General features: G+C 40.0%; 1 protein-coding gene across 1 annotated transcript; it reads left to right on the plus strand.

Moving 5' to 3' along the window:
* Nucleotides 1-758: 758 nt before the first annotated feature.
* On the plus strand, nt 759-7,460 carry cntf (ciliary neurotrophic factor). Its single transcript, XM_083925586.1, has 3 exons — nt 759-1,073; nt 5,835-6,152; nt 6,249-7,460. Exons 1-3 carry the CDS (start codon nt 960-962, stop codon nt 6,420-6,422), a joined length of 606 nt encoding a protein of 201 aa, XP_083781712.1. The 5' UTR covers nt 759-959; the 3' UTR covers nt 6,423-7,460.
* The last annotated feature ends 2,287 nt before the right edge of the window (nt 7,461-9,747 follow it).

The following is a 9,747-nucleotide window of genomic DNA, read 5'->3' on the forward strand; positions in this document are numbered from 1 at the left end:
TGAAGTAGCCTACTTTATATGGGCCTAACTTGTGGGAAGTTTATTCGAGCAACAGTATGTTATAAACTGTCAATCAGAAATATAGTCCTAAGAAGGCTTTACCTCAAAATCTTATAAGTAGGCCACAGCTTACTTGAGCTGTATATTGATAATACTGTTGCCTGTCATTTTGAACTTTTGTAAACGAAAATAGTATTTTCTAATCAATCTATGTGCATTTGTTTACATTAAGAAATGTTAATTTGGTAAAGCTAATACTTGCTTTCATGTTTACATGAAACGGAGCTATACGACAACAACAACAACAACAACAACCAGCTAGATTAAAACTGTGATGTGCTCCCAATTTAATGTTTTTATGTTACATTCTATTTATTTATGTCGACCCCTGCAATTTTATGTTATTTTATTTCATAAAATGGGCTATTAATGTTTATTCGTCTTGAGTTTATCCCTATAAACGTGTGTTTTTTGCTTTGATCGGTGCATAGGCCAATACTTCTCTCATGAAGATGACAGATTGAAACAGTCCAGGCCATATTCTTCATAAATTTAGACCATCTTTTGCTTTTGTCACTTCCAGTAAACCAGATAAGCTCCTCATGGGTATGTTGATGAGATCCCTCCTCCCCCTCCGCGGCTCTCCGCCTCCGCTCGTCCCGTTAAATTCCTCCTGCCTGGCATCAAGTTCCCGGGGGAAAGGGCGGAGAGTTGGCGTCCTCTACCTCTGTAACATAAGTGAAGTGAGCAGACAAACAGAGAAACTCGTTTTACCGAAACCTAAGAGAAGAGAAGCGCCGCAGCTCTAATCAACGCAGCGCTGACCGGAGAACGGAAGGGCAGTGCTGAAGTGAACCATGACCGGGAATCCGGTGTACATGGGCGTATATTAGGGGGTCTTTCGCTTACCTGCTACAAGTATTTATTGTGTCTACACGGTAGAAGCAGCTGGAGGTCCGATGGCAGCCAGGCGGACTGTGACCGGCTCGGATCTGAGCAGGACCACCGTGGCCCGGGCTACTGCTGTCGCCGAGCAGCTGCGCTATGAGTGCTCCATGTTACTGGAACTTTATGTGAGTAGAGGGACATGTTTCCACTGGCTACAACCTGCCAGCACATCACTGTGTGTGTGTGTGTGTGTGTGTGTGTGTGTGTGTGTGTGTGTGTGTGTGTGTGTGTGTGTGTGTGTGTGTGTGTGTGTGTGCGTGTGTGCGTGCGTGCGTGCGTGTGTGTGTGAGTGAGGGAGAGTTAGAACTAGGCCAAGGTTAAATGGAAAATTAATAGATTTTCTGTGTGTGTGTGTGTGTGTGTGTGTGTGTGTGTTATGGGTGTCCTCTGCATCACCATAACTTTGCCTGTGTGCATGCGTGTCTTTGAAGAAAAAGTATATGGACAAGTAGCGATGAAAAAGGATGTGTGCAAAAGCAAGATAAGAGGGAGGCTTGTGTGTGTGTGGAAGAGAAAGAAATTATGTCTGGGACAGCAGGGGGTAGGAATGCAGAGTGGAACTCTGTTGGAATGACAGAGGTGGGCGTTTTTCTGGCACAAACCCCTCAATGCCTGGGCAAGAAGCCTTCATCTCCTTTGCACAAGCCTGCGTCTCCTTGCCTATAGGTGTGAGAACTACCGGTTATTAAAACTTCTTGGTTTCCTGCCAGGTCACTGCCTCATCCTTCCTTCCATGTTTCTCGCTAGGAGCGAGGGAACGGCTTGCCTAGCCTGTAACTTCATCCACTTGATTCGGAGCATTTGACCCTTCTTTCATCCATCATGTCTGACTTTGTGGGCATAGTTTTTGGAGAGATTGCTGCACCAGTGACAGATGCGTTCCAGTGAACACACCATAAAGTGATTAGATTTGTCTTAACCGGTCAGAAATGTGTGTCTCTCGTGTTTTGTCTTCTTGGCTAGGAGGAATTGTCTCTGAAATAGGATTTACTTTAGGCTTTGGCACATAGATCACACATAAATCCGATGTACGAGTATTCTTTTTTTTCCAGACAGACAGTCATTTGCCCATCCATTGGGTGAGAAAACAGACATTTGCAACATCCGTTTGATATGTCTATAATCATTTCCAGCGTCTTACCACATTATTGTAATTCACAGTGATCCATGAGAATAGTTGTCTCTGGATACAGTATCACTTCCTGGGCTATCCATAACTGTCTGACACATTTTCTCTGCAGTCTGAGCAGTAAACATTAACTTCCCCCTGACTCTCAGAGGTTCACATTAGGCCACTCTGTCATACTGGTACTAACTTGCACACAGGGTTCAACAATAACACCTCAGTATAATGTCATAAGGAGGCCTCTGGGATTCACAACTCACTTAAGTACTAAAGCTGATGCCAGCTACAGTCATGCCTTAGAAGTGGCCCATCAAAATCATCAGACAGGTCGTAATGTAGCTCTAAGAGTACAAATACTCTATCTTCGTTATATGTTGTTTATTAAAGGTAGATATAGAGTATTAGGTATTAGTTTATTTAAAAGGGGACAGTGCAATTTCATAAAACACATGGTTAAAAAAGCCAGAATTAGCCAGAAGGCTAGATTTCGTCTGTAGTCCCCTGGTGATGACGTGAAAAAGCAATAGAAATTACAATTTAAAAAAGAAGGAAAGAAAAGAAAAAGAGAAGAAAAAAGATAAAAGCACACAATACATGTACAATATAATACAAAATACATATGCAAACACTTACTATACAATTAAGAAAAAATACAACATCACAGCATAACATTTTATCATAACATCAAAACATCACAACAGGCTTATCTTTTAGTGTTGGCAGCTGTAAGTGTTGATAAGCCACATTTTCATTTTTTTTGTGAAGGCCTTGTATGTTGTAGGCAGTTCAACCTCCTAAGGTACTGAGTTCCACACATTTGCACTCCTTACTGACCAGGCGGACTTACTGAAAGTGCTCCTGTGCAGAGGAATATAACAGTCACCTCTGACAGAGCCTCGAGTGACACGCTCAAGGCTGTTTCTGTGTCTGATGAACTCTGCCAGAGGAGCCGGGGCCAATTCATGCAGGACTTTTCAGGTCAGTTTTAAGTCTGCAAATGTATGAAAACTGTCCCAATTTAAAAAACTATGTTTTTAAAAAATTGCACAGTGATGATAGTGCCTAGGCTTTTTATCCATAACTTGTTTGTTTGTACAAGATTTCCAATGGGACCAGCTGGCCAGGCAATAGTTGAAGTGGCTGAAAATCATCGAATGAAAATACATTTTTGCAGCTTCAGTTGACATTTAATTTCAAATTGCACAAAAATTTGCGAGATTAAACTTGATTATTACACAATTTGCCAATATGGGCTTTAAAGGAAAGCTGTGAATCTATTATTATCCAAAGATATTTATATTGGATTTTATATTAATTGTCTTCTTGCAGAATGTTACATACGAAGATGAATTGGCTACCACTCTTGTGTGTATGGTAAATATGAAGCTAACTTTAGCTTAACATAGAGACTAGAAACGGGGAAACAGCTAGCTTGGCTCTGTCCTGTGATGCCTACTAGCACCTCTAAAACTCACCAATCAAAACGTCATATCTCTTTGATTATTTAATCCTTACAAAAAAAGCAAATAACCATTTATGGTTAGCCAGGCTAAAAATTTCCGCCTGTTTTCACCATAGACTGTATAAAAAATGGACGTAGCCTATCCGTCAGGGTCCGTTCTCTCAAATTGATCCAATTGTACTCGCCTCTGGAAGCCGCCATCTTGTCAGACTTTTACTCCTCCTCATTTCCTCTTACCTGGAAAAAAAAGGGCATTGATGTGACGTTGGGGGGAGGGAGATTCAGCCATCTGGCTGACGTTTACAGAATTAGCCACATTAGCTCCACCGCCCGGGAGCTAGGCTAACAGAACACGTTACTAGATAAACAGTGGGAGTCAGTGTTGAGATGATTTTCCAGGACCGGGAAGGAACGGGAGTCATTTTTAAAAATTTTGTATGGGGACCAGGATTTTTTAGAGGGTAGAGACACACGGCACTCCATGTCTCTGGTGGAGATTACACTGGCTGCGCGAGTCGAGTGCAGGGACTCCCATGTCAGTCTAGTGGAAAACACACGGGCTCCAGGTGTGAAGTCAAGGCAGCCAGCATTTATGATATATGATTTAAACTGATATTCAACACAGTACCATGCCCATAGACTGAAAACACCGATCCTCACGGCCCGAATCCTCCCGCTGCTCCAGATTAGCATCTAGTGTTTGTACCATAGATAGTAGGCTTTACTGCAAGTCATTGTTTAAGTGCAGCTATTTAATTAGCATAACAGAGCTAACGTCAACACGGTGTGTTCCTAAACCATCTGTTGGTACAGTCGATTGAAGAGCAAACCATCTTGTCACTTATAGTAACACCACCACACGAATGACCGCAGTCGAGGTCGAGATGACGGAGTTAGCATGCTAATCCTGACAACTAGCCTCCAAGGAGAAGTGAGGGCCAGAGGCTAACTGTCAATCAAGAGGCTGCCCTAATTATTCATAAACTTTAATCTCTAATAAAATAAAAACTAGCCTGTTACAAAACTATTCACCCCCCTCATATGACCTAAACATACAGACTAGAATGTTTTTTATTCCAGAGCTTAAATAGATTTAATTTTGCGGTGAAAAACAGCCTATTTAACATGGGGGACAATGAGAAACTGCTCTATTATAAAAAACTACTCGGAGATTATTTCATTGGATCAACCAGCAAGTTGCTGTGGTGGGGGCTTGGTATTCGGTCTTTATGCTAAGCTAAGCTAAGCTAATGTGACTTAATATCAATCGTACTGACATAGCCTAAGTGAGGTTTCAATCTTCTCAGAAAACTCTTGGCAAGAACATGTATATGTGTGTTTCCCAAAATGTCAAACTATTCCTTCAATGGCAACCTATGAGTGTTAATGATTTTCTGTTTCAAATATTAACTTTTACATGAAAGTTATGCTATTTTACACCATATGTTTTCATCACAGTATGGTATTATATGCGTTTTTCTTCTCCTTGCTTTTGTTTATTTAACCTTGCTTATTTTAGCCTTTTCACTTGAGTTGAATTACAGAAAAATACTTTATTGATCCCCGGTGGGAAATTGGTGTTGTTACATTTGCTCAATTCTTGAGTAGATTTATATAAATGAATGAACAATGAACAATAGAAATAAGAAATACAATAGAATACGAACTACGTAAACATATGTTCATTCTGCTACACTGTATAACAACTCTGTACATGTAAGTAAGAAAAATGTATTGTAGATGCACTACCAAGATATCAATGGCCAGAGCCACTCACATTGAGCTTCACTTTGGCTCTTTAGAAACATATGGGTGACGTCACAGTCACTATGTTCATTTTTAAATGTATTCAGTATATAGCACAGGATAGGGGCAAGGCCATTAGTGATAGGCAGAGGGACAGTAAATCTGGCACATGCTAACTTTCATGGAGCACTGGTGTATTTGTTTAGAGTTTAAATATCAAAAGTCTTTCTCCAGAAGTGCAGACTCCACCTTTTAATAAAAACTCACTGGAATCTGGCTGAACACAAATTCCTCTTCAAAGAAAGACCTCTTACTGTGTTGAGTCTGTTTTATATTTTGAATAAAACAATATGAATTCCTCTTGCATTAGGGGAAAATCCATTTTGCCTCATGGACAATGGTCTGCACTGCCAAACTTCCGTCAGTGTGGTTTGTACTTGATAGAATGTATTACTCAGTCCTCCCTTGATGCACCTCCTCTTCTTTCTTTTTCGTATTAATGCCCTAAAATCGTACTTCTATTATCAATTTTCACCCTCTTTGTTTACTCAGGGAAAGAAGGAGAGTTTCACTGCAGATGTTACTGTGACCGACGGTCGTCTGGTGTCCGTCCCTCCTCCTTCCTCCCAGCTGGACACCAGGGACAAGCTCTGGCTTCTCCACTCTGCTCTGCTACAGTGCCGCAGTCTGCTGGAGAGAGCCATCGCCAAAGAGGAAGAGGAGCTGGGCACTGGGCACAAGAAAGGTGATTATGAGACCCAGAGGAAGATGGTGAAGGACAGGCTGTCGCTTCTCTTAATCAACACTGGAGAACTCCTCAAAACTGCTGACAGCGCGGCGGTCCTGACTCCCAGCTCGGAGGGATTAGAGGTAGGTGCTGATGTCAACAAGGGTGTTAAGATGATGGTGAAAGTGCTGGAGATAAATTAAGGCAGAGCTCGTGATCTTTTCTGTTCTTGTTGGCAGTTAGATGGTCCAACCGTTCTTTTTGAGCTGAAGCTTTGGGTATACCGGATCTTCAAAGAGGTGGACTACTGGACCAAGACAGCCATCACCACCTTGCAAGCCCTTCCCTCGGTGATACCCAAGGCCCGAGCGAGGACCACGCGAGCCAGGAGCACGAGAAGCGCTCGGAGATGAGATGAACATGTGAGAAGTGTGTGTGGGCAAAGAGGACTAATGAGAGAGAGAAGAGGTGAGGGAAGGAATCAGAAGATGAAGTAGTGTGTTCAACCAGGGACCAAAGTGAGAAATTTGCATATATGGTGTGAAAAAGAAAGAGATTGGTGAAAATAGCCAGCCGTGAGAAAGGCACAGATCCCTACTGACACAGGGCGATGAGTGGGTGGGGTTATTTTTGGTCATGAAGCCCCCTTAACATGAACAAAGGGAAGCAAGAGACAGTAACTATGTTTATCATAACCATTAACAACATTTGTTGGATAAAGTTTTAGTATGACAGAGTCAAATACAAGATGTGTACCTTGCAAGATGAAATCCAACATTGCATCTAGATTTTCTTTCTTTCTTTCTTTCACATTTTGATATTGAGGAAAACTAACTTTATTGATCACAACTCAAAAAGCTTGACAATGTTGTTTTCCCACCTGCCAACATCAACATCTGACGTTAATGGTTTCTCTCTCTCATTTGTTACAACTGTCGTTATTATTTAAGATGTACTGCCACGATCTTCTGTAGCTGATGGAGAAAGCGGTCAGCAAAGGGCACATTCGGATAAAAATGAGAACATTTGTATTCATCACCATTTCCTCTAATATTTGTAGTTTTGAATGCTATGACTATAAATCATTCCACATAGGTTATTATCTGGGGATATTCAGTATGTGAAGGGAAAATGTGTGTAACAGCACCCTCTAGTGGTTTTATAGATGTATTCCTTCTTTCTTCCTTGATTTTCCTCAGTAATGCTCATGTCAAAATATCCTTTATTGTTGTAGTTTTGTTATTCTTTGAGGGCACTTTATAAGCAATGGAATAATGTCACATGGTTAAGTCAGTAACAGGTGCAACCGCAACATCAATACTCCAAACTGATGGGCACATAAGCAGGGAGTGTAAATAAAATGCAAGTTTGCAAACAAAGTGACAGAAAAACATTCATAAAGAAGTCTTAGTCTACTTTCATTTTTTTATGATACTGATTTTATTTGTTTAAAATAGTAAGAAAACAAGAAAATGAAAATTTTACTAGGGATGCACTGTTATCAGCTGACAGCAGTGGCTGATGTTTATCTATTTTGCATCTAGCATTTATTTTGCGCAAGCTAAATGTTGTGTTAAATGTTTAAAAAATGCTTTTGAAGCACTTTTTTATTTAAATAATTATTTTTCGTGTGAAAAAAGGGTATATAAAATAATATATATATATTATAGAAATCTGTTGGCCAATTGAAACTTGCAGTGCAATCAATAATCAACTTATAGCTAACTATAACGTGCAAAATTGTTGAATTGTATTCACGTTACTGAGAAATTAATCAAAAATGGCCCTCAACATGTTACTCTTTCAGTCTAACCTGGGCTGAGTTACTCCCTCAGTTTGCATCAGCCATAGACTCAGATTGTCTTTAATGATGCATGACGCTCCAGGGTAAGGAAAAGAGAAGATACTGTAAAAGGGAATGAATCCTACATAGAAGTCTTGCCTACAACCAATAAGATCCATGATAATGTGGAGCACAAAGCAGAGAGGGCGTGTTGGAACAAAATATAGATCACAATGTATTCGATTAAAACTAAGGAAACCTTTGCATTGTTTCAAGTTTTAGGATGAGGGGACCATTTTGTCATTTCACAGTTTAAGTTATGTTACTTTGTTTAATTCAAGGGCTGCAGATTTCATATGTTGAGTTCATATGTGCCTTGTCACATGCTGTAAGTTATTTCGTATAGGTTGATAAACTGTTGGTATGTGCACTGGGAGTTTAGACAAACGTGAGATTCAGGGCACTGTAAACCATTTTCAGGATTCTGAAAACTGAATATTACTGGGAGGCAACATGAATGCATTTGTCCGTTTGAGTAGCAATGATTAAATTCAACGATGAAATGTAAACCCTGAGAAAATAAGAGTTACTGTGCATGTTGTGCATGCACAAAATGTGCAATAAAGATATATATAGTACAGCACAAATGCATCTGAAATATCTAATGATGATTTGGAATGCAGCAATGTTAATGTGATAGACTGTAAACGCAATATTGTATTGTATTTGCTATTCCGTTTATGGATTTGGGATATAAAAAGACTAAAGAGGTTTGGTGGAATTTGACAACATTTTTGAGAAAATAACATTGTGTTAAAAAGAAAATAGTATGTTGCTACAAATGTAACGGCCCATAAAGTGTGAAACAGAAATCCAGTTTGCATACATCCATCAATTATATAAATCAACTGTAGTAAATGGCAGCATTTTACTATAGAAAGTTAACATGGTGGCAGTTCTCTGTCCCAAAAAGTGGAAAGGAAATAGACAAATTGTACTTGTTACAAAGTATTCCACCAAGACAGGGATTATTGGACGAATGCACTGAAATCAATGAGCCTGCATAACTTTGGCGCAGTGCCATTGTTAGTCTTAATGCAGCCTCAGAGCCTGTGCATTAGCTTTATGGGGCAACTGAGTAGTTACAGGTTCCAATGGCTTCATATTATGGCCCTCCGTTCTTCTGTTTGTGCCACACATATCATCTGTCAGCCGTGGACTGACCCACTCAAGACAGACATTTTTGTCAGTTCTATTCTTACAGATTACAGAAGGTACATCACTGTGGTTACATTCCGTCTGTGTGCTATTAATTGATTATTTTCTCCATTCATTTTTTTAAACTTTTACTGTGTGTCTTCTTTATGAGTTTAGTTTGTTACACTGCTATGTGACTTCTCTTTTGACCTCTGGTGCAGATAGCTGTAGACAAATGGCTCAAAGCACAAAGAGAGGATTAGGTTGCCATCGCATCAGTCTATAAGCAGCAATCATACTGTAGGAAACTGCTACACTCATAAGAGTTGTCACACCAGTGGTGGGATTTTCATATTGTAAAGACTATATGATTAACAGCTGTATTTATTTGTGTATTTAACAGGGACAGTTGACAGTCATTTACTGTCCCGGAATTAGCTAAATAGCTAAATTTCATCAGCAGTGACTGTGGTCATAGAGAATGTAAGATGAATCCCATGTTTGTCCCTAATGATCAACCAAATATTTAGATATACTTGTGGTCTTTTGCTGTTTATCTTTTGAGTGTATGGTCAAGCAGCAATCATCCCCATCCTGCGTATGTGGCTTTATCCGTGCAACTATTGTTTTGCTGAATACACGTTTGGCCCTCGATATTGTTGACACGAGAGACCAGACACTAAAGCTAGATTTAATCTTTGGGCTGACAAATGTGTTTTTGTGTTTCTCTACATCACTGCAGGCCAAACCTCTCCTTG

This window comes from Echiichthys vipera, assembly GCF_963691815.1.
Source record: "Echiichthys vipera genome assembly, chromosome: 2".
Classification (NCBI taxonomy): domain Eukaryota; kingdom Metazoa; phylum Chordata; class Actinopteri; order Perciformes; family Trachinidae; genus Echiichthys; species Echiichthys vipera.

Excerpts from the sequence above, each read along its gene's own strand:
- cntf (XM_083925586.1), top strand. The coding sequence starts at position 960 with ATGGCAGCCAGGCGGACTGTGACCGGCTCGGATCTGAGCAGGACCACC. Across the intron at positions 1,074-5,834 it reads CCATGTTACTGGAACTTTAT|GGAAAGAAGGAGAGTTTCAC; the intron begins GTGAGTAGAGGG and ends TTGTTTACTCAG. Across the intron at positions 6,153-6,248 it reads CCAGCTCGGAGGGATTAGAG|TTAGATGGTCCAACCGTTCT; the intron begins GTAGGTGCTGAT and ends TCTTGTTGGCAG.